Genomic DNA, 25,643 nt, shown 5'->3' with positions numbered 1-25,643 from the left:
TCTTTTCATTTGTGGACAACAGTCCAAGCAGTGGAGGTTAGTGTGTATTATTTTGTGTTTGTTAAGATTGTAAGAATATTTATTTATTTTATTAGACTTACATTGCACCTTTCCTCCAAGGAGCTCAAGGTGGCATATATAGTTCTCCTCCCCATTTTCCTGGCACAACAGCCATGTGAGGTTGGTTTAGACTGAGAGCACATTTCCACAGTCCAGGGGACTATGCCTTCTCCCAAAGCCAAGGCAAACTTAAAAGAAGATTCCACCTAAACATTAGGAAGAACTTCCTGACAGTAAGAGCTGTTCGACAGTGGAATTTGCTGCCAAGGAGTGTGGTGGAGTCTCCTTCTTTGGAGGTCTTTAAGCACAGGCTTGACAACCATATGTCAGGAGTGCTCTGATGGTGTTTCCTGCTTGGCAGGGGGTTGGACTCGATGGCCCTTGTGGTCTCTTCCAACTCTATGATTCTATGATTCTATTCTAAGTATTGATGGGTGAGAGTGGAATGGTTATACCACTGGAAGAACTGAAGCTGCCAGGTTTTGGGGTGGAAGGGTCTATGTTGGTATGTCACAGTTTAGTCTAAAGGGGTAGCCTGCCATGAACTTCAAAACTTCTTAGTGCAATAAGTGCAATAACCCCTTTTAGATAGTTATTTATCCTGTGACCACCTTACATATTCAGCTGCTTAATTTCAGGAAATTCCATTTGTCGTTGTGTGTTCATTTTCAGACAATCAGGATGGCTGGGATGGAAAACAGGAAAATGAAGAATGGCTTCTTGGAGGTCCAGATGTCATGACTGAGAAAGATATGGAGTTGTTCAGAGATATTCAGGAGCAAGCACTGCAGGTAAAATTGAATGAAGCTTGCTTGCAAAGGTATGGTTAGTAGACTCCTACAGAGGTGCGGGTGGCGCTGTGGTCTAAACCACTGAGCCTGGGGCTTGTCGATCGGAAGGTCGGCAGTTTGAATCCCCGCGACAGGGTGAGCTCCTTTTGCTTTGTCCCGGTTCCTGCCCACCTAGCAGTTCGAAAGCACGTCAGAGTGCAAGTAGATAATAGGTAACGCTCTGGCAGGAAGGTAAACGGTGTTTCCATGTGCTGCTCTGGTTTTGGTGTTCCATTGCGCCAGAAGCAGCTTAGTCATGCTGGCCACATGACTGGAAAAACTGTCTGAGGACCAATGCTGCCGGCTCCCTCGGCCAGTAAAGCCAGATGAGTGCCGCAACCCCAGAGTCGTTTGTGACTGGACTTAACTGTCAGGGTTCCTTTACCTTTTTACAGGGGTATATTAGTCCTCAGATGCGTAGCACTGAGAAGATTGAGACAGGTAGTTTACTGAGGATTTTCTGGGAACCAGCCAGTTGATAAGAAGTGATGAGGTGTGATGCTGATGAGAGATAAGCAGGCAGCTCTGAGGCAAACTTAAAATATTATAGCCCAGAAACATGGGGCTGACGAGTGGGGATCGAGGATTGTCCAAGATTGTAAGACTTCCATGCCAAAGCTATACAATAGCTTTGCTTGCTTCAAAAGTGAATCAGAGTAAGTCTGTACCTTCCCGTATTGGACATTTCTTCCTCCCTGTTTTAGTGCACATTGAATTCTGCAAGGGCTTGCCTGGCATTTGTGAGGGGAGTTTGCTTGTTGTTCAGTGTTCTGTATAAAGGACACTGGCTTAATGCAGAGGCATGGTAGATTGTTCAATATTCCATGTTTGTGCACATCTGTCTAAGCATGGCCCTTCAGCTCCTGCATGGCTGTATTGGTACAGATATGGTATGTCCTGTTTCAAAACTGCAGGGGAAAGGAGGCTTATAGGTTCTGTTTCTTGGGAGGTGTTGATGACCCTCTGCCTGGAAGAAGAGAAATACAAAAGCCAGCAGAACCTTTGGAGTAAGCAGATGAAGAAATTGAAAAGAAAGCTTGTTGGTATTTCTGTAACAGGAAGATTCCAAGGTCATATATATCCATGTGTTGATGGGAATACAGAAACAAAGGCTCATGTATTGCTAGTATGCTCTTTTTACAAATACTTGCTTAAAGAGGTAATCACCTCATCACCAGTGTTCGGAATTCACTGTGCACCATGCACGTTTGCTATTGGCAAGGGTCCAGTTGCAACTACATGGAGATTTCTGGGCGCCAGGTTGGTGACTGACTTCTCAATCGAGCCAGATGACTCATGTGCAGTAAAAGTTGTGAGTCTTGTGCATTTGCGCGGCTATCCAAATCATGGACCCCTTGCTGGGCACCTTAGTCCTCCATCATCACATCAAGGAAAGTAAGCGCAGGGCTGAATACAGATCTATTTGACTGTGCTACAGCCTCTCCACAGGCCACCCAAATGGAACTCACAAACCACAGTTTAAAAACCTCTGCCTTAGTCCATAGTTTACATCTTTTCCATTTCTGCTGCATTTCTCCTTCTTACATATTGGGACAGTCAAGAAATGTAGTTGAGATCATAGAAGCGTAGAATTGTTGGAAGGGATCCTTAGGGTAATCTAGTCCACCCCCCGGTGAATAGACATTCCGTTGTGGTGGCCATAACCAAGGTTTAAGGTGTCACTTGGCACCTGGCTTTTATATATGAGTTTCTAACACTGCTCTTCATTATCTCATCCAGGAGGTTTACTTGATTATTACATGAGTCTTCTCTTATAGACCAAGATAAGCTGGTGACAGCAAAGACCACAAATATTTTAGCTTCCGCCATTAAAGCAAGGACCACAACGATGTCCTCTGAAATTGACGTTTTTATATTTAGTTGTGTTTATATAGGTGCACTCTGTGCACAAATTAGAATGGCTGGTGCAAATATATTATTTTTGTAACAGGTTTTTTTTGGTCAGCCAGCTTCAGGCCTTTCAGACAGCACAAACTAGTTAATCTCTGATCAATGTAGACTTCTGATATTTGAAAGTAATTGCTTAGCATATATAGCATGGTGTAAAATCCAGAGTAATTGCTCATGAGTTACTAAGCAGCCCTACATCTCTTTGCAACTTCTGATAAATATTACTGTTCTCTTTTCTTGCTGATATTGTATATACCGTAACTTTGCAAAGACTTGTGAGTGTGAGTTTGGCAGGGATTGGGTTAAACTCAGCTGAGCTGCTGACGCAGTGCGTATCCAGGTAGAGCAGAGTGCCACACCTGAGCAAATTGGAATACGCTGAGCAGAGGTGCAAGGATGGCTGGCTGAGTTGTTGGAGAGAGACCGTCTGCTGGAGGGAGTGGTCTGTGGCTGGGTGCCCCCGTTGTGGGAGTTGGACGTCTGCTTTGATGGGACTTTGAGCTGTTATGATGTGCAAGCAGTTGTACTGGAACTGGGACTCCACCTTTATCTCAGGCATCTATTTGGAGGAGAATTCAGTGGCCATCCAGAAGGCACAAACATGCAAGGCAGTGCCACAGGTGCAGTCTGAGAGCATCCTTGAAGCATCTCCATGTAAACCAGTGTGGTTCTGTTGGCAACAGACTGTGTGTGAGCTGAGTAATTTCAACGCTGTCCTGTCTGGGATTAGCAATTCTAAACTATGCTTTTTGAATTGTGGATTTTCATAGATACTGTATTGTGTGTGTCTCATTCTTCCATGGAATGATGTGTTCTTAAATTGGCTTCTATCAGGTGGTAGAATTCTTGAGTTTCAGTTTGGGTGATTGAACTTGTGCTACCCATTATATTTGAGGAGCCAATTGCAAGACAGTTTCTAGCATCAAACATGATTTTGATTTGGCTATTGTGTGCTTTTTTCTCTTTTGACTGAGGATATTTTGTATCTTAGGGAAAGTAAATTGGCTGTTGCAGCCTTTCCCTTAGGAAAACCCATCCAATCCCTCAGGTTTTTTTCCTTAAAAAAGAAAAGGGGAAGAAAGAGCCCTGGGACTCAATCAGTGGCGAAGAGGTGATGTTTAGAGCAGTTGAACTTGCTATTGTGCACACTATTAAGTAACTGAGAGATTTTATTTGTGTATTGCTGTGGAAAGGTACATCAGGTTGTTTTCTGGCATGGCAAGATATGAGGGAAGAACAAAGAGATTTGGTGAATATAGCTGCTTTGAGATTATTCAAATGTAAAGGTGGAAGAAAAATGGCAAAACAAGAAATGTCTACAAACTTTTTGAGAAAAAATGGTTCTGCCTTAACTTTTGTATGAAAACAGAAGGATTTCCTTGTTGAATTGTACCAAAGGTCCATCATAGTGCAGCATCCTGTTTCTAGCACTGGCCAGCCAGGGGTCTCTATTATTCATGGGAGGAGCCTTCTCCTGGTAGTCAGACATAGGGAAAGGGACCCTGACCGTTAAGTCCAGTCGTGGACGACTCGGGCTGCGGCACTCATCTCGCTTTACTGTCCAAGGGAGCCGGCGTTTGTCCGCAGACAGCTTCCAGGTCATGTGTCCAGTATGACTAAGCTACTTCTGGTGAACCAGAGCAGCACACGGAAACACCATTCAGTTTCCCACCGGAGCGGTACCTATTTATCTACTTGCACTTTGACGTGCTTACGAACTGCTAGGTTGGCAGGAGCAGGGACCGAACAACGGGAGCTCACTCCGTCTTGGGGATTTGAACCACTGACCTTCTGATTGGCAAGCCCTAGGCTCAGTGGTTTAGACCCAGCTCTTATCCTAATCCAGCCCTTCCCATCTTGATCACCACTACATGTTTGAACTACAACTACCATAAAGAGAGTTTGAGTTCTAAACATCTGGAAGGGACCAGGATGGAGACCGCTGTCCTTTAAAAATCCCATCAGTATCTCTCATGATAGAGAATTCCAAAGTGCTTTTAGCACAGTTTGGGTAAAGAGTAAATCAGTATGAATATTATTTCAAGACATAAGCGGGTCACCAGTTCCTGTTTAGCACTTTTATATTCTGAAATTAAATTAGAAGTCTTTTCTGCACAGTTACAGGGATAAGTTCTCTGTCATTGCAGTCTGTGTTAAGGGTGCATTTTTGGTCACTGAGGCCATTTATTTGGATACGTTATCTGCTCCATTCTACCCCCAAGGCTCTCCGACAGATGAAAGAATTCCAATCAAATATGCTATGGTTTATAAGACTGAGAATGAGTGTTATACCTGCATGCTCTTTTTTCTCTTGCACAGCAGTGAAATGCTTTCAGCGTTTGTTAAAACCATTGTTTACTGTTACTTCCAAACTGGGAAACTGGTTAAATCTTAGACTACAAACAAAGTCTGAAAATGCAGTCTGAACGAGGTGGAAACACATGGGCACAATGGTTTTTCTCAGTTGAATAAATCATGGTTTTTGGGGGCCACAGGTATAAATATTTATGAACTGATGGCACCCCATGTTGTAATTAAATTATAGGACTGGTGCTCGCATCACCAAACCTCATTTTGGAGTGTTATGAGCAAAACATGTAGTTGGGTGCTCCTGCCCTCCCTCCAATCCCACAATGCTGCACTGCATGGGGTTACCTTGCAGTTCCAGCCAAACAGAGGCAGACTTTAACTCTAGTTGCCCTCCAAACCAGGCATGCAGACTGAGTTAAAGTCCTGCTTGGTAGGGCAAGCACAGTCCATAGTTTTCCAATTGAAGAATTGGATTACAGTGAGGGGTAGAGGCAGGTGTGTGAGGCTTGTTGAACCACCTAAGTATAGTGTGGGATTGCACTTAAACTGAGCTGTGAGTGAGAGAAAGGAGGAGACTCAGTTGCCACTTCCTGCATCTGAGCATTGAAAAGTGCCCTGCAGTTTATAGGAAAACAAAGGGGAAAAGAAATTGCTTTAAGAAAGCGTTTCTGTGTTGGCTAAGCTGAGCTAACTGGCCCCCACTGAGGGACTATCTGCACTGACTTTGTAGTGCTGAAGAAATGTGGGTGTGTGCAAAGGGAGGGAAGGTAAGAGATGGACCTTCCATAGTAGATAAAATGCTTTTAGCACTTGTTTAGAACTTGATGTTTCCAAATGTCCTGGGATTTGAAATACTTCTGTCACTAAAAACAGCACTAGGAGCTCAATGTGAACACACACTACAGAACTTACAGGTGTATTAGGATGCAAGACATAATAGTAATATCACCACTAAGCAAGTCTTTTTAATGTATAGTTTATTTTTCTCAATACACAATGTAAACTGAGAGAAAAGAGTGTTGGAAGTCTAACCAGCATTTTCTCTCTTCCATTCACTCCTGAGCCTTTGCTTGTAGATGTAATTTGCAAAGCATCCTCAATTCTTCATAGTGTATATAAGGAAGAAAATGTGTCTGGGGAGGGGGTGTGTAGAAAGGGAAAGCTATATTTTACCTTATACATGCATGAAAAATAACAATGGAGGCCAGAGGTGTGCAGATTGCCCCAAAGGAAGATAATTTCCTTAAGGGTTGATGGCCATGATTCTTCTTGCAAAACACCTTTGCCATTTTTTTTTTTTAATGAATGATACCCAACTATGTTGTGCACAAAATAGACCCATTGAAATAAGTGGACATGAAATACTTGATTTCATCGCATCTTCCACTGGATAGCTCCCCATTATCTAGGTATTTCTAGATAGATAGATAATTTATTATGGTCAGAGACCAGCTTATAAAACACACTTGGGGGTACAGTCACAGAAGGAAAGCAAACAATTAAAACAATGTACAACAATAAACTACCACAGGGAGTTGACCCAGAGTCACCCATGAAACCGAGTTTGGGGATTTTCTTAACGAACTAGTTTGAGTTGGGAGATGGTCTGCACCTGCAGACCTGTACACAGAATCTGGCGACCATCCGGGTCGTCTTCTGATCTTTGCCTAATAGGAAAAGGTCAGATTTTTGCGAGGTTAAAATTTTTGCGAGGTTAAAAAGGTCAAATTTTTGTGAGGTTAGCGAGCCTCACCAGTAGGGGATCAATGGTCTTACTACGTGCCTCTTCATAAGAGAGACATCTAAAGAACAAGTGTTCTGGGCTTCCTATCTCCCCCAGTGAACAGGCGCAAGGTCTCTGAGAATATGGGACTTTTTAAAAGGCTCCTTCCAGGACTGGTGAGGGCAGAGCCGAGCTTCTGGCGAGTGTAAAAGCTCTTCTTGCATTTTTAGATATGAGAAAGATGAGATATGCTGCCAGTGCGGCTATATCTCTCTCGATTTCTCCAATTTTATAGTCGGGGCACCTTGAGCACTCCTGTTGTCTCTCAGTGTCTATAATTCTTTGCCTAACCATTGCTTTTGCCTGGCCCAACCCCAGGCTCAGAAGGGCTTGAGGGGCAAAACCCAGTTTCTGAAGGGTGTTCAGGACTGCAGTCTGCCAGCCTGACTGGAACTGGTCGCAGAAGATCAGTGGGGCTATTCCTCGGGGGAGCAGATTCAGTGTCAGCCATTTGTAGATTGATGTTAGGCAGATAGAAGCCTCCACTCTCATCATCCCCGTTTCTAGTCTAACCCATGCGTTTGAAATGCATCTGGGGACTTGTAGGAGAGCTCTAAGGAGTTTGGATTGAACTCTCTCAAGGGGGGAGAAAGCAGAGGAAGGTGGGCCCAGAAAGGATCCATAAAGGAGCTGTGCCAACGTTTTGGCCTTGTATAATTTTAGAGCCGCGGGGACGAAAAAGCCCCCTTGTGCTCTGAAAAATTTAAGGATACAGTTTGCGGTATTTCTATATATTTCTTTTGGTGACACTTTTCTGGTTTGATGTAAATATTCTTGAGAGAGAGGTGTTGCATCTTGAGTTTTGAAAACTTACACAAAACAAAACCCTGTTTGTAGGTTTGTAGGTCACCCATTGCCTTTTGTTGCAGTTCCTAACCAGGTTCTGTGCTGTCTATTGCAGGTGCACTTGGGATACACGCCTGCCTGCCCCTGCTTCCTTCCCTCCCTTTTGCTTTTTCAGGAATCACTTATTTCCTTGGATTTATTAAGTGGCTATTACCGTATTTTTCGCTCTATAGGACGCACTTTTCCCTCTCCAAAAATTAAGGAGAAATGTGTGTGCGTCCTATGGAGTGAATGCAGGCTCCCTGGCTTCAGCGATAGCAACGCGAAGCCTCCGACACGCAGAGGGAGCGCTCCCTCCGCGCTCCGGAGGCTTCGCGTTGCTTTCGCTGAAGCCTGGAGAGCGAGAGGCATCAGTGCGCACCAACCCCTCTTGCTCTCCAGGCTTCAGGGATAGCCGCTTGAAGCCTTCGGAGCGCAGCGTGAGTTCCCTCTGCGTTCTGGAGGCTTCAGGGTCCTTTCGCTGAAGCCAGGAGAGTCTTGCTCTCCCGGCTTCAGCAAAAGGAACCCAAAGCCTGCGGAGCACAATGGGAACTCGCTCTGCGCTCCGAAGGCTTCAGGAATCTTTGAGGCTGGCAGTGGGGGGAAGCAGTGCTTCACCCCACTGCCAGCCCCACAAGCTGGGGGGCAGTGGTAAGGCTGCATGCAGCCTTTGCGCTGCTCCCCGACCTGGTCTTTGAGGCTGGCGGTGGGGGAAAGCAGCGCTTCCGCCCACCAGCCCCAAAGAGCAGGTCAAAAGGAACCCAAAGCCTCCGGAGCCCAGCGGGAACTCCCGCCGCGCTCCTGAGGCTTCGGGTTGCCTTCACTGAAGCCTGGAGAGAGAGGGGGGCAGTGCGCACCGACCCCTCTCGCTCGCCAGGCTTCTAAGGTAGCTGCCTGAAGCCTCCAGAGTGCAGCGGGAACGGAGGCTTCAGGTGAACACACCTTGAATGCGCAGAACGCACCTTGTTTTAGAGGGGGAGAACAAGAAAAAAAAAATTCTCCCCCTCTCTGCGCAGCGCCCCTTCAGCGAAGCGGCAGGAGAAATGGAAGGGTGCGTCCTATAGACCCTCTAAAACAAGGTGCCTCCTATGGTCGGGTGCGTCCTATACAGCGAAAAATATGGTAATTCCTTTAGATTACTCTTAACAGGCAAGCATAATGCTAAGACGGATTGGACTAGCATTTTTACTAGCACACCTGGCTTTATATTTTTCTTGCTTTGTGAATTACAGTGGTACCTCGGGTTACATACGCTTCAGGTTACAGACTCCGCTAACCCAGAAATAGTACCTCGGGTTAAGAACTTTGCTTCAGGATGAGAATAGAAATTGTGCTACGGCGGCAGCAGGAGGCCCCATTAGCTAAAGTGGTACCTCAGGTTAAGAACAGTTTCAGGTTAAGAATGGACCTCTGGAGCGAATTAAGTTCTTAACCCCGAGGTACCACTGTAGTTCAGTGGAAGAAAACTGTGCTATCCCAAAGGTTTTCCTTCTTTCCTGGATTGCTGGATCTGTTAAGTAGTGCTTTTGTTGTTGTTAACTTGGAGAGATATTTGTTTCTTTTACAGAAAGTAGGAGTAACAGGAGCCCCTGATCCACAAGTCCGCTGTCCATCAGTCATTGAGTTTGGGAAATATGAAATCCACACCTGGTATTCCTCTCCATACCCACAAGAGTATTCCAGGTACAACACAGGCCTCCTCTCTATTATACAGTTTACATTATGCAGCTGAATGTTTAGCAAGAGTAGGAAATAAAGTGTAACTATGTGTTAAGCCTGACAAGCTCATACTGTAAAGAAATGCTCTTTTTTAAAATTAGGGCTGGATGTCCTCTGAACAAACCAAATGTGTAACCAAGTTAAATCATGCAATGTATATATTATGTATATAGGTATTTGCTTGTATAGCATTTTTTTTTAAGGTTGAAGCTATCAAAGAATTAATATATTTTAGTAAGTACTGTGACATGGGGGGGGGGGGAGGAAAGAGCAAAGAGCATGGAAATTTGAGTGTAGTGGCTGGTGTGCAAAAATAGTAGCAAGGATTGGAGACACAGGATTTTGAAACTGCCCGGCCCCCCTCAAATCCTTCTGCCACTGATTTTCTTCTTGAAGTAAAGGCATTGCATTTGCAACTGTGAGAGCTGGCAACTTGTTTTTAAACAAACACAAGCACAGAAATGTCAGCATGTCAAATAGTGTTGGGTTCCTCGTTTCTCTGATCATCTTCACATACAGTATAGGTACAGATCTGCTCTACTTATAAACAAGGAAAACCAGACAATATTTAGTGATAACTGAAAGAAGTATTCAGAATAATCAGAGCTGAGCTTCCTCCTATCTTTGGGATTGACATACTGAAAGACTTTGATTTATTAAACATTTTGTAGATGTAAGTGTTCTTTATTTTCTGTGCCATGCAGCAAAGAAACAGAAGAGCGGAATTTCTGTTTTATTGAAATTTGTATGATGGGGAGGGTCATAGCTCAGTGGTACAGCATCTGCTTTGCATACAAGAGGTTCCAGGTTTCATCACCAGCATCTCCAGGTAGATTTAGGAAGGCCCCTTGTTTGAAACCCAGGGGAGCGCTGCCAGCCTGTGGAAGTAATACTGAGCTAGATGGGCCAATAGGTCTGACTTGATAATAGGCAGCTTCCTATGTATGTTCCAGTTGCCAGTTGCATAAATTAAGGGGTGGAGGGACAGTACTGGAAAGGGGCCTACGGGGTCCCTTCATATCCAGTGATGGACACCCTTGGTAAACTTTAGGCTAGAAGTAATCCTAAGAGGTCTTTGTTAAGACCCTCAGTCTCAGTAACTGAATCCAACCAAATACACATTTTAACCTGCTCTTATGCTTTTTTTGTTTCTATATTGCCTCCTGTATACCCAGCTTTAAGACAATGGACCTTTATGGGAATTGCCACAGTAGAGATAACAGTACTGATTGCCTCAAGTTGTAACCTTGCAAAACTGCTCAATGCATCCATGCCTTTAATCTTGCAGGCTGCCTAAGCTGTACATTTGTGAATTCTGTCTTAAGTATATGAAAAGCAGAACTATCCTTCAGCAACACATGAAGAAGTGTGGCTGGTTTCATCCCCCAGCCAATGAAATTTACAGGAAGAGCAATGTTTCAGTCTTTGAGGTAAGTGTCAAAGATTATTAGCTGCTGTTTATGTCCCTGCCTGAATCTCTGGGGCATAATCTGCTGTGAGCTTCCCAGAGAAGAACTGTTGTAGGAACCTAATTCCCTTGTAATGGGCTCTAATCATGGCTAGAATCCCCTCTTTGGGAGGCTGAGGGCAGCCCACTTTTAAAAAACAATAACCCAGAACTGTCTTACTTTTGTAATATTTAATGAGTGTCTCTTTCCATTCACTAATGATTGGCTGCAAAACAGAAGTATATTGGCATTTTATGTTGTGCATCCCTCTTAGGAAAAGGTTGGTAGTGTGAGGAGCGCTGGCCGCTTTGGGCTTCTCCTCAAAGTGACTACTTACCTCAGGCTGCATCCTTTAGTTCTTGAAGCTACAAGTCCTTAGATGGTTTGTATCTGTTTGGTATAATCCTACTTGATTTAAGCAAATCACTTTGTGTTGTGCCCTGCTAGCAGTTCATGAGGGATAGTGTCTTGACCTGTTCTCCATTTTTCTAAGGTGGATGGCAACGTCAGTACCATTTACTGCCAGAACCTGTGTCTATTAGCAAAACTCTTCCTGGATCACAAGACGCTCTATTATGATGTGGAGCCATTTCTCTTCTATGTGCTGACGCAAAATGACATGAAGGGTTGCCACCTGGTTGGCTATTTCTCCAAGGTGAGCAGTGGGGGGATTTCCACTTGTTGGTGTTCTGTTGGTGTCCTGACAATACCTAAGGGAACTATAAACCAGAAGCATATCTATCATGTGCTTTTAAAAAAATCTGCACCAAGTTAATCCAAATATTGGGTGGTGAAAAGTTGGATTCTTAAGCTTTTGCTTAATTGATTGCTCTGTTTTTGCTAATCATGAGGAGAGGCATAAGGCACTACAGGCCCTTGCTTAACTCCTGGAACTTTTCCTGCTGACATGTGCAGGAGCTTTGGCCAGACACTTTCCCATGCCTATGCTTGCACTTAAAAGAAAAAAGGCTGGGAATGTCTTTTTGAGACTGAAACTCTCAATAAACTGAATTCTGCACCCAATATTGCATTCCACACTTTTTTGTGCTTGTGTAGATTTGCTTCATACACACAACCCTGACTATGGCCAAATACCTAGTGTATGCAAAAAGGCTATAAACTTTCTTTTGCTCTTCCTGTCAAGTCTTGTGTGTGATAAGACTGGCTATACCTCTGGAAAAGTCTATTCACACTGGTATGACTCGTATCCAAGAAAATATAATTGGATTTGAAATGTGCGTAAACTGAAAGTCATTTTTCAGCAGATCTAAATTTTCTCCCTCCTTAGTGTAGTGGATCTAACCAAACTAGTGTCCAGTAACACTTCTGAAGTGATGGGTATCATTTTATGGGTTCCAAACAGCCTTTAAAGTTCTGCATAAGCAGAATCCAGGGAATTGAAGCAGTTAATCAAAGCAGCTTTCTTTTTTATGCTGTTGAACAGAGTGCATTCTCTAGGGAGCATGAATTCCAGCCTGGCAGCTCTGAGGGGAGAGGGTTTTAAATGACTTCCTAGTCCCTCGGGTGGTGAGGAGGAGAGTTAGTTGGTGAAGTAAACATTAATTGTTACCTCCAATGAGCTTACTTCTCAAATCAGATGCTGATCTCATTTCAGAGCTTTTGTTTGCATTTTGGGAAAGAGACCATGGAGGCTGAATGTGGCTTTAGTATTCCTCACACAGGGACAGAGAGTTACTTTGAAAGGCCCGTCTTAACACCCCCCCCCCAAAAAAAATAGAAGTTGTTTTTTACTTCAACACTTTCAGAAAAGGAAATAATGTAGCCTTAATCTATGGCCATCCTATCCCCCCCCCCACAAGCCCACCTGCAGATGGACTTTTATTTTGTCTTACCCCCACCCCCCCACAAAGGTTCTTTATTGCTTTGGAAATCTCTGAGGATTTGAAAAGCCCTTTGTAGAGAAGTAGGGAGAGAAGTTTGCTGTAAGTACAAGGTCCTGAAATGATGTATTACGGGGAGGGGCCATAATTGGTGGTGGTGCAGGTTCATTCTTGAGCATCTTTAACTAAAAAGGATCACAGGTAGCAGGACTGGGAGGGCTTATGTGACTGAGACCCCGGAGAACCACTGTCACTTGGTAGACATTACTGCACTAGGTACATGAATGATACAGGTTTACAGAAAGCAACTTTGTGTGCTCAGTGACAGTTCTTTCTTTTCCTTCCTGGCTGTGATCACAGAGGTTCAGTGGCTTGATAATGCCTTGTGTTCTTTCCTTGGAGACTTGCTTTTGGGGTGATTGTGATTGACCCCAATTAATTCCCCATTGTTGTTAGCCGCCAATTAATTCCCCATTAGTGTTGTTAGCCGCCCTGAGCCCGGCTTCGGCTGGGGAGGGCGGGATATAAATAAAATTTATTATTATTATTATTATTATTATTATTATTATTATTATTGAGAAGAAGTTATTTTCCATCTTGCTAATCTTCTGTGTTTGTGTGTGTGTGTCTCTCTCTTACTAGGAGAAGCATTGCCAGCAGAAATACAATGTTTCCTGCATAATGATTCTTCCCCAGTACCAGCGCAAGGGCTATGGCAGGTTCCTCATTGATTTCAGTAAGCATATTCTCATTTTTCTGCCTTTCTCTTCAGCTTCAGATTAAAGTTTATGAAACCATGCAATTCTCCAGCACTTTATTTCAAGAGCATTAATTATCTGAAATGCTACTTTTTGGGATTCTGGCCAGCATCCTTTTCCCAACTGCTTTCTTGCACCCCAGATGCTTGCACACAAGCCCCCCCTCCCCTCATCACAGTTCAGCCCACAAGGACATCTAAGGTGGCACTTCAGAACTTGCTCTTCTTCCCTGCTTTCCTAGCCATGTGGAGAGGCAGAAATTTTATTTGTATGTTTAAAAGGCTATTTATATCCTGTCTTTTCCACTATATCGTGCAAAGTGGCTAACAAACACATCAATTCATTTACCAGTAGTCTTTACCCTTTTCACTCCTGGGACTCACCTGTAGCATTTGAAAACCCACTTCTTATTTTTTTGACCATATATTTGTGTGAATTTATTGACAAACAGTAGCATAAAGTTATTATGCGTTTTGGCTGAAATACAACCTGATTAGGGAAAGTGACCAGTTTGCAAATCTACTACATCAGTAGATGGGTTTCTTCTTTCAGAAGAGAGTAAAGCGGACCATCAGGGCCAGCCCTGAACAAGGCAGCTGCCTCAAGCAGCAGATGGTGGGTCTGGTGAGGGCACCCATTTCTTCTGAGCCCCCTGACCACTTGGCCCTATTAGAGGAGGGAGCTGTGTGTGCCTTAAAGCCTGCCTTGCACCCCAAAGCTTTCTGATGTGGTAGAGGTTGCTGTGCTGTTGCTAGGTGCGGAAATAAGTTTGAGCTGCCAGTCAGGCTGGCTTTTGTGTGTTCAGTGGAGGTGGGCACCATCTTGCCTTTTACTGCAGACAGCAAAACATTTTTAGCTGGCACTACTGATAGGTACCCCTGCCCGTACGGGCCAGTCGTGTCCGACTCTAGGGTTGTGCGCCCATCTCACTTAGGAGGCCGGGGGCCAGCGCTGTCCGAAGACACTTCCGGGTCACGTGGCCAGCATGACGAAGCTGCTCTGGCGAGCCAGCACCAGCGCAGCACACGGAAACACTGTTTACCTTCCCGCTATAAAGCGGTACCTATTTATCTACTTGCACTTAGGGGTGCTTTCGAACTTCTAGGTGGGCAGGAGCTGGGACCGAAAGACGGGAACTCACCCCACCACGGGGATTCAAACCGCCGACCATGTGATTGGCAAGCCCTAGGCGCTGAGGTTTTACCCACAGCGCCACCCGCGTCCCAGGGCACTACTGATGCTGTGGCGTAAACCACTGAGCCTTGGGCTTACCAATCGGAAGGTTGGCAGTTTCAAATCCCCACGGCGGGGTGAGCTCCCGTTGCTTGGTCCCTGCTCCTGCCCACCTAGCAATTCGTAAGCACGAAGTGCAAGTAGATAAATAGGTACCGCTCCTGTGGGAAGGTAAACGTCGTTTCTGTGCACTGCTCTGGTTCACCAGAAGCGGTTTAGTCATGCTGGCCACATGACCCGGAAGCTGTCTGTGGACAAACACCAGCTCCCTCGGCCAGTAAAGCAAAATGAGCGCCGCAACCCCAGAGTCCTTCGTGACTGGACTTAATTGTCAGGGGTCCCTTTACCTTTACTGGTGGTTATGACATATCTGTGCAGCTGCTGCTGTTTAATTTCCCATTATAAAGGTTTGTCTGGAAAATGAACGTATCTCAGTATACATGGCTAATTTGAGTTCTATAACTTGTGGAAATGTAGGCATTAAATATAGAATTTCCATTTTTCTGTTCAAATTAGTTTTGTACTAAAAATTCAAGAAAAAATATTAATATTACAAAGGAACAAAGGCATATATATCCTTAAAGCTTATAGGATCGTCGCATAAAGGAAAACAAAGAAGCAAGGTGCATTTTCTGGAGTGCTCAATGGCAGTGGCATCAAACGCAAAGGGAATACAGCACGTTGCTTTCTGGAGGGAAAGCAAAGAGCCAGTTCCAAAGCTAAGCTAACCGCCTTTCGCCAAGTCCTTCTATCTTTTATATTCTATTTTTATCACTGACCATCACTTCTGATGGGCATCTTCCCATTTGGTGAGGAGTGAGGCCCACATTATTCACTCTTATAGGAATGCTGATGCTCACTCACTCATCGTCAGGAAAAAACACATGTACTGTAGAACCGGACGAGGGGACCTCTGGCTCTGACCATTGGTCATGCTGACTGGGGCTGATGGGAGTCAGAGGTCATCGGCAGAGCCATAGGTTCCCCATCCCTGCTAAAGAACTTCCAGCAGCAAAACCCTTTCATTAGCATTCTTTTAATGCAAAAGTTTGCCCATGTACAGTCTGCTTTAATGCTTAGTTTATATAAGTGCTTGAGACAGTAGCTCCTTCATTTGCTTTACTATCACATTGTTGAGACTGATGTGCAAGTTGAAGGTTTGTGAAAAGTCAGCGGATTATGAAGGTTGGTTGGTTTTGTATTTGAACTTACAAATGAAGAGTGGAGGAAGTTGATTCAAACAGAATTTTTAAACAGACAGGTGAATGGTGAGCCCTGCTACCTGGGCGGAAGAGCATCTTTGGTGAATTCTGCACCTGGAAAATCAAGTTGCATCTGCCTTTTAGTCCTCACAGTGGTATCTTGTAGCAGCCCTTGGACTTCATAACTTCAAAGCTTGACTAACGTAATGTAGCGTCCTTGGGTTCACCTACAGAGAAACCCTGTGTCTCTCCAGATGTCTCTGGGCTGACATTCCCATCAGCCACATGGCCAGGGGCCAAAAATGTCGTTGTAGTCCAGCAACACCTGTAGAACAGGAGCAGGAGGTTCCTCCAGGCCTGTTTTTGAAAGTAGCAGCTAGAATGTAACCCTGAAACTTGCCTGCTGATGAGGACAAGTCATAGGGAGTGTGAACTGAATGGGTTTTCCATGGCCAACAGAAGCTTCATATCACCTATATATTTCACGAGTAACTGTTAGACAACTTGCTTCAAACCAGTAGGCTTGGCTAGATCACCCTGTTACGTGACAGCAGCCTTGTGGCATGATAAATACATTACAAATACATTTTGGCATATACTTTTGTGAACTAGGGTCCACATGAGATCTGCTATAAAGTCGCTCACATCAGTGGCTTTTGGATCATTCTCTGGAAAGTAAGGGAAGAGAAGGAGATGAAGGCATATGTAGAGGTAGCAAAGGTAAAAATAACATGTCTGATTAAAAAGTGAGTCAGTTGTTAATAGTTGTATTCTGGATCTAGCAAGAATGAGTGAATTCACAGAGTCAGCCCTGTGTTCACACAGCAGGAGTGAAAGAGAGAAGTACTGTGGGAAGTACTAAAAATAGTAAGAGGGCCAAGAAAACGTAATTTGACCAAAATACTCTGGATAAATTAAGCATTGAGATAAAGACGTGCCTGGATTTCCAGTTCCAAAACCATCTTGTGTTGACCTAGAGGGAGTTTGCCAGAAAATGGGATCAAAATATGTTTGGATTCCCTGTCCACAGAGGTATGCGTTGTTGTTTTGAGCATACCTATACAGAATATACATTTCTTGTCCTGTAAAATTGCTCTTAATTTCCAGTAATACATAATGTGTTCCCCTGTTCAGAGTTACAGTGCCCATTATTTGGGCACCTAATAATACAAGGTGCCATTTATGTTTGAAATAATTCTTGGAACATCTAATTTCCCTAATTAACAATGATAGAGTTCACGCACATCCTCTATTAGCAACTGCTTCATTAGGATGGTCTAAAGTGGTTTGGTCATGTCATTGGTTGTGGCCGTTTGGAGGCCCCACCTATCTGTCCTTGCCTCTCATAGCAAGCTCAGCTGGCAAGTGCCAACGGGATGATGGCCAAAATGGAGCTGCTAAAAAACAAGAGAGAGGTATGCTTTAGGAAGAGGGAGGAAACCTTAAGGTTTGCAGAAAGGCAAACAATCAATAGAGGGTGGGGAACAAAAAGGAGGAGGGAAATTCCCCAAACAACTGGGTGAAGAATGAGAAGGCTTAGTGGCAACTGTGGCCATTGGGGGGGGGGAGCAGGGGGAAAGGCCATGATTTCTTGACCACAACCCTGAACAGCAGGAGCTCTGCTCTGCAAGATTTTTTTGCAAGTTTCACTTTTTTCACTGTAATAGAAAAAATCTGCCACCTAGTGGCACTGTTTATAACCAATTACAGTCAGAAGTAGTGAAGCCTGCAAGACCTTTCCCACTGATTTACCAGCGTTTGCTTCCATGATCCCATGGGAATTGGTGCTGAAACACTTCTTGGTGGCTGGGGGGGATTGGTTGACCTTTTCCGAAATCAAAGGTCTTAATTGGAGGGTGTTCTACATTTCTGTCCATGTTTCTGAAAAATTCAAAATGCCTTCAGCACAGATTAGAATCATGTATCTCCTTGTACAGGTGGCTACCTCTGTGTGGAAGGGGGCGGGAAATGCTGGTGACCTCTGGAGAGAAGAGCTTCTGGGTCCTGTCTGAGAGCCACGGCTGTTTTTGTTGACTTAAATTCCGGTCAGAGTGCCTGACCCTATAGCTGAATTAGGAGCAGACACTCACACAGGGCAGGCTGGCTTCCCTACAGAGCCCAGTCCTAAGTGTTTTCTGCTTTCTCTCAGGTTATCTCCTATCAAAGCGTGAAGGCCAAGCAGGATCCCCAGAGAAGCCGCTGTCAGATTTGGGTCGTCTCTCTTACATGGCTTATTGGAAAAGCGTAATCTTGGAGTGCCTTTATCACCAAAATGACAAGCAGCTCAGCATCAAGAAGCTAAGCAAGCTGACTGGCATCTGCCCTCAAGACATCACTTCCACCCTGCATCACCTGCGAATGCTTGATTTCCGAAATGATCAGTGAGCATCGTAGAATTGGAGGGCCAGAAATGGCAGGGTCATAATTAAAGACATGGCTGTGCCCAATGGTAGATTTCTGTGGAAGCACTGCAAAAGTGCAGTAGTTTTGGGTGTAAAACTCTGCTTCCTCTTAAGGGGGACAGAAACCCAAATCATCCAAATTTCTAACCCTTATTGTTCTGGTACACTGCTTTTAAAGTGAGGGCAATTTTAGAATGTGGGAAGCAGAGGGATTGCATAATTTATTTACTACAGTGGTGCCTCGCAAGACGAAATTAATCCGTTCCGTGAGTCTCTTCGTATAGCGTTTTTTTCGTCTTGTGAAGCAAGCCCATTGACAGCTTAGCGGATTAGCACTATTAGCGCTTTAGCGGCTTTTAGCAGCTTATCAGCTTAGCGGATCAGCTGATAAGCGGCTTAGCTGCTTAGAAAAAGGGGGGGGGAGGGAAAAAACCCCGCAGGAACTCGCAATACATTTTCGTCTTGCGAAGCAAGCCCATAGGGAAATTCGTTTTGCGAAGCGCCTCCAAAACGGAAAACCCTTTCGTCTAGCGGGTTTTCCGTCTTGCGAGGCGTTCGTCTTGCGGGGCACCACTGTATAGTCATATTCTGCATTTCAGGATATGGATCTTTTCAAGGTGGATCAAAAGTAATATCAAAGCAGGCTAATGAAAATCACAGCCCTCTGTAGAGGGATGGGGACATTCTCCCATGCAAGCAAGATGGTCTCAGGTGGGGCATGAACTCAGCCTAGTGCCTAGTGCTTGATGGTGCAAACACTGACTTGCTTAAAGGCAGTTAAACAGTTTCTCTTCCTCTGAAGCGCCAGTTTTAATTCTTCCCTGACTCAAGCCACTGCTGAAGCCAGTCCCTCGTGTCTTTTTTGCTGACTCTGAAGCTCCTCTTTTCTCTTACTTGTTGGCATTGCCTGCTGTGATTGTGGTGTTGAGGAGTTTATGGTGGGCTGGGCCCCTTGGAGTATGTGTGACTTGCCTATTAAGGAAATAGTTTTCCCCTGGTGTGTGTTGGGCTCACTCAGTGTGAACTGTTTGTGTGTGTGATTTAACAGTCCATTTTTTAAAAAAATAATTTTTATTTTCCATTTAAAAATAAAATACTTGGTCATGCTAGTTTTGGATTTCCCCCGTCAGCTTCACCAGTTCCGCAAAGTCCATCATTTTCATCTGCCACTCTTCTATAACAGTCTGTTTTTTACCTTTTCCATAGAATCATAGAATTGTGTTGGCAGGGACCCGAGTGTCATCAAGTCCAACCTCCTGCAATGCAGGAATATCTGCTAAAGAATCCATGTCAGATGGCCATCCAACCTCTGCTTAAAAACCTCCAAGGAAAGAGGGTCTGCAACCTCCTGAGGGAGTATGTTCCACTGTCAAACAGCTCTTACTGTTAGAAAGTTCTTCTTGATGGAATCTCCTTTCTTGTAACTTGAAGCCATTGCTCCTCTTGAGCAGGAGAAAACAAGCTTGCTCCATCTTCCACGTGGCAGCCCTTGAGATATTTGAAGAGGGCTCTCATATCTCTTCTCAGTCTCTTCTTTTCCATGCTAAACATACCCAGCTCCTTCAACCACTCCTCAGAAGGCTTGGTTTCCAGACCCTTGATCATCTTGGTTGCCGCCTTCTGCACATGTTCTGTTTAAGTTTAGGCCCATCCCATTTTCCTCCCCATGTGCTGCTTAAATACAAAAAAACAAAAACCCACCCCACTATTTTGTGTCTGTTCAGTTCTTCCTGGTTTTTTAACAGTCTGTCTCCCTACAATCCTGTCTCCCATGTTGCGGTTATTTTTGCCCCATATCTTTTCTGGCTTGGGGGGGGGGGATAATTAGAGACTGTCACTGCCTGCAGTAGCAGCATGGAAGTTAATAAGGAAGCACCAGCACACAAGAGACCTGGAAGCATCTGTGGCAGCAAGCATAACATCTAATTTAACTGCTGCCATTATGTGGATCCCTGAGGGGACCGAGCATGAAAGGCTTCATGTCGGCAGCAACTGCAGTTCTGGTGCTTCCTAGGTAGGCAGTAGCCACTGTTTGTGAACTTATCAGGGCTTAGCTAGCTCACCCCAGGTCAGCTGCCACTGCCTTTTGTGGGAGCAGTCGGTGTGTAAAGGCAGAGAAGTAATGGCAGGGAAGCCCCTGCAGAAGCCCCAGTCTCAATCCTTGTCCAGTGGTGGCATTGAGAGGGCACAGCAGTTTTCACAATCCTTGATGAGGCTTTGTCAGAGGATGAGCCGCTGAGAAGGCAATGTCAGACAGTTCTTCAAAGGGAATTGGCGAAGGAGACCTTGTTTCTCAGAGGTTGTCCCACTGGCTGTGACCACCTGGCATCTTCCAGGAAGATGCAACGTTCTGTCACAAGGGTCATTGCTTCCTCAACACCTTTTGTGGTTGAACCTGACGAAGTGAACCCATTCCTGCGCAATGTTTGCCATCTTGCCAAAGGTTGCAGGCAGCTTTACCTGCAGCAATTGCATGTTGATTGCCCTCTTAAAAGACAAAGTCCAGCAACTGGAGGAATGTGTAGCTACGCTCCAAAGAATTAGAGAGCTGGAGCTCTTCTTGGAAGCAACAGAGCACACCGTCTCCACCAAGGAGGAGACAGGGGACTCCCCTGAGAAGGTGGCTAGTTCACCAACACAGGAGCCAGATATATGGAGAAACGTGACTCAAAGAAGTTCACTCTGATTGTTTAGAAATACACAATCGCTTTGAGGTCCTCTCCCCTACCATGGAAGACGAAGAGCAGACTCCATTTGAGGATCTCTCCCTCATTGCAGTTGATCAGGTATACGAAGACGAGCAGCAAAGTCAGTCCTCAGGGAATGTGCAGGCGACCTTGGAACGGACAGCTCACGGAAGAACCCCGACCAAACCTAAGAGGAGGCGTGTAGTGGTGATAGGGGATTCCCTACTGAGGGGAACAGAAGCAGTGATCTGTGGGCCTGACAAGATGTCTCGGGAAGTGTGCTGTCTCCCCGGGGCTAAGATCCAAGATGTAACTGAACGACTGCAAGGAATCATAAAACCCACTGACAAATACCCCTTCCTCTTGGTTCATGTGGGAACCAATGACACTGCAAGCAATAGCCTCCAGAAGATCAAAAGAGACTACGAGGCTCTGGGCAGCAAATTGAAGCAATTAAATGCACAAATTGTCATCTCATCTGTCCTCCCAGTTGAACGACGTGGCCCAGGGAGAGAGGGAAAAATAGTGGAAGTGAACAGCTGGCTTCGCAAATGGTGTAAACAGGAATGGTTTGGATTCTTAGATCACGGACTGCAGTTTCTTGAAGATGGACTTCTGGCAAGCGATGGGCTGTACCTCACAACGGTTGGGAGGAATGTTTTTGCCAAATATCTCAGAAAGCTCATCAGGAGGGCTTTAAACTGACTAATGTGGGGGAGGGAGACAGTGCTCCTGAAGGTAGGAGTCTATCAATTGATGAAGATGATCATCCAAATGTCATAGACCAAATGGAGCAAACAGCACGCAGACCTAGTGGTGGGAGGAAAAATCCTTAAATAAGAGACACAGGGGAATGATTAATGGACTTCAATATCTGTACACTAATGCGCAAAGCATGGGAAATAAACAAGATGAGCTTGAGCTCTTGGTACAGCAAACTAAATATGACATAATAGGCATCACTGAAACCTGGTGGGATAAGTCCCACGATTGGAATGTAATAATGGATGGATACAATCTATTTCAGAGAAACAGACCAGACAAGAAAGGAGGAGGAGTGGTGTTATATGTCAGGGATGTGTATACCTGTGAAGAGATCCAAGATTTAGAACCTCAAAGCCAAAGTGAGAGCATTTGGGTCAAAATTAAGGGAGAGGAGCATAACAGAGACCTCATTGTGGGAGTTTACTATAGATCCCCAAGCCAAACGGAGGACATAGATGATGCCTTCCTAGAACAGATGGCCAAGCATGCAAAAGGAAGGGAGATAGTAGTAATGGGGACTTCAATTACCCGGATATTTTTTGGATGTCAAACTCAGCCAAGAGCATAAGGTCAAACAGATTCCTCACTGGCCTTGCAGACAACTTCGTTGTCCAGAAAGTGGGAGAAGCAACAAGAGGAACAGCCATTTTAGATCTGGTCCTAACCAATGTTGATGACCTGGTTAGTGGGGTAGAAGTGGAAGGATCATTAGGCGCGAGTGATCATGCTCTTCTGAAGTTTACTATACAGTGGAAAGGAACAGCCAAGCATACTAGGACTCAATTTCTTGACTTTAAGAAAGCCGACTTCATAAAACTTAGGGAAGTGGTGGGTGAGATCCCATGGACAGTAATTACTAAAAGGAAAGGGAGTTCATGATGGCTGGGAGTTTGTTAAGAGGGAGATAGTAAAAGCACAACTTCAGGCAATACCAATGAGATGGAAACATGGAAGGTGCCTAAAGAAGCCAGGGTGGCTATCTAAAGAACTTTTAACTGAGTTAAGATTAAAAAAGGATGTGTACAAAAAATGGAAAAGGGGGGAAACCACCAAAGAGGAATTCAAACAAATAGCCAGCACGTGTAGACACAAAGTCAGAAAAGCTAAAGCACAGAATGAACTCAGGCTTGCTAGAGAGGTTAAAAGCAACAAAAAAGGCTTTTATGGGTATGTTCGTAGCAAAAGGAAGAACAAAGAAACAGTGGGGTCACTCAGAGGAGAAGATGGTGAAATGCAAACAGGGGACACAGAAAGGGCTGAACTCCTCAATGCCTTCTTTGCCTCAGTTTTCTCCGATAAAGAAAACAATGCCCGACCTGAAGAATTTGGAGCAAATGATTCAGCAGAGGAAACACAGCCCAGAATAACTAAGGAGATAGTACAAGAATACTTGGCTAGTTTAGATGTATTCAAGTCTCCAGGGCCAGATGAACTGCATCCAAGAGTATTAAAAGAACTGGCAGATGTGATCTCAGAACCACTGGCAGTCATCTTTGAGAATTCCTGGAGAACAGGCGAAGTCCCGGCAGACTGGAGGAGGGCAAATGTTGTTTTCAAAATATTTCAAAATATTTCCAAAAGGGGAAAAGAGAGGACCCAAATAATTACCGCCCAGTCAGTCTGACATCAATACCAGGGAAGATTCTGGCGCAGATCATTAAGCAAACAGTCTGTGAGCACCTAGAAAGGAATGCTGTGATCACCAATAGTCAGCATGGATTTCTGAAAAATAAGTCATGTCAGACTAACCTGATCTCGTTTTTTGACAGAATTACAAGCCTGGTAGATGAAGGGAACGCAGTGGATGTAGCCTACCTTGATTTCAGCAAGGCATTTGACAAGGTGCCCCATGATATTCTTGTAAAGAAGCTGGTAAAATGCGGTCTTGACTATGCTACCACTCAGTGGATTTGTAACTGGCTGACTGACCGAACCCAAAGGGTGCTCATCAATGGTTCCTCTTCATCCTGGAGAAGAGTGACTAGTGGGGTGCCACAGGGTTCTGTCTTGGGCCCGGTCTTATTCAGCATCTTTATCAACGACTTGGATGATGGTTTCAAGGGCATCCTGATCAAATCTGCAGATGACACCAAACTGGGAGGGGTGGCTAACACCCCAGAGGACAGGATCACACTTCAGAACGACCTTGACAGATTAGAGAACTGGGCCAAAACAAAGATGAATTTTAACAGGGAGAAATGTAAAGTATTGCACTTGGGCAAAAAAAATGAGAGGCACAAATACAAGATGGGTGACACCTGGCTTGAGAGCAGTACATGTGAAAAGGATCTAGGAGTCTTGGTTGACCACAAACTTGACATGAGCCAACAGTGTGACGCGGCAGCTAAAAAAGCCAATGCAATTCTGGGCTGCATCAATAGGAGTATAGCATCTAGATCAAGGGAAGTAATAGTGCCACTGTATTCTGCTCTGGTCAGACCTCACCTGGAGTACTGTGTCCAGTTCTGGGCACCACAGTTCAAGAAGGACACTGATAAACTGGAACGTGTCCAGACGAGGGCAACCAAAATGGTCAAAGGCCTGGAAACGATGCCTTATAAGGAACGGCTAAGGGAGCTGGGCATGTTTAGCCTGGAGAAGAGGAGGTTAAGGGGTGATATGATAGCCATGTTCAAATATATAAAAGGATGTCACATAGAGGAGGGAGAAAGGTTGTTTTCTGCTGCTCCAGAGAAGCGGACACGGAGTAATGGTTCCAAACTACAAGAAAGAAGATTCCACCTAAACATTAGGAAGAACTTCCTGACAGTAAGAGCTGTTTGACAGTGGAATTTGCTGCCAAGGAGTGTGGTGGAGTCTCCTTCTTTGGAGGTCTTTAAGCAGAGGCTTGACAACCATATGTCAGGAGTGCTCTGATGGTGTTTCCTGCTTGGCAGGGGGTTGGACTTGATGGCCCTTGTGGTCTCTTCCAACTCTATGATTCTGTGATTCTATGAAGTGAACACAAGTGCCTGCTTTCAGATTTGGTGAATACCATTCTAGCCTTTGTGTTTATCGTTCAGCATCGTCAGCATTTCTGCACAGGTGCAAGCAGAATCGAGTGCAGCAGGATAGGGCTAGCATTAGAGATTTTCTGTCTCTCCCCCCCCCCCAAAAGGACTTACACCCCAACACATTGTGAAGATTGTCATCAGCATCGTGGTCTGTCTTGTCTGACATTCAGGAGGTTTCTTTAGGTGCTCTTCCTTTCCTTAGTTTCTTAAAGAGGCTACAATAATAAATCCACCTGTACCCCAGGTGGAATTGCATACAGAGCTAAAGACTCTGCAATGACCAGCATTTAAACATTTAAAATCAGTCTCTACGTTTGTTACCAATTAAGGTTGTATTTCTTAACACTGTTACTTCAGCAAGGCAAGTTTCTCAACTGAATACACTATCGGTAGCCAAACACCTTTATGTACTGTATCAAGACCAAGTAGTATTACAGACTGATTCTTCTTTTAGTCTGAAAATCAATACACATTTTCATGGACTGTAAGAGCTCATTCTTTCAACTTTTTGTCCTTCACCTGAACATCCTACAGAGAAGGCATGACACTCTCTGGATGTGAGAAGATCTTTGAAGATTCACATTGCATGTACAAAGCCATTTAGACAGTCATTATTTGCATCTTCTCATGCAAATAGATTAGGAAAGAGAGTTTCAAATTCCACTTGGTCTTAGTGAGTTAGGGTCTGAATAAATATGCCATATAATGTGTTGCACTTGATGCCACCATCTAAAATTACTGCACACTCAGCTACTGGGCAGGGGCCAAATGAGCAGACCTCTTCAGGAGGTTGCTACACATTTACAAAGCACTACAAAATGGATTTATATGCCTTGGCTGAGGCAGCTTTGGGGA

General features: G+C 44.6%; 1 protein-coding gene across 1 annotated transcript in view; it reads left to right on the top strand.

Moving 5' to 3' along the window:
• The window catches only part of KAT6A (lysine acetyltransferase 6A), an 89,851-nt gene that overhangs the window by 49,788 nt on the left and 14,420 nt on the right, over positions 1 to 25,643 (top strand). Inside the window, exons 8-13 of the mRNA XM_081869995.1 lie at positions 733 to 851; positions 9,287 to 9,402; positions 10,727 to 10,868; positions 11,380 to 11,541; positions 13,370 to 13,463; positions 18,070 to 18,301. Coding sequence (XP_081726121.1) covers positions 733 to 851; positions 9,287 to 9,402; positions 10,727 to 10,868; positions 11,380 to 11,541; positions 13,370 to 13,463; positions 18,070 to 18,301 — 865 coding nt within the window. The remainder of the gene's footprint in view (positions 1 to 732; positions 852 to 9,286; positions 9,403 to 10,726; positions 10,869 to 11,379; positions 11,542 to 13,369; positions 13,464 to 18,069; positions 18,302 to 25,643) is intronic.

Source organism: Podarcis erhardii (assembly GCF_964252035.2).
Source record: "Podarcis erhardii genome assembly, chromosome: 7".
Lineage (NCBI taxonomy): Eukaryota > Metazoa > Chordata > Lepidosauria > Squamata > Lacertidae > Podarcis > Podarcis erhardii.
This window is presented reverse-complemented; position numbering and strand designations above follow the sequence as displayed.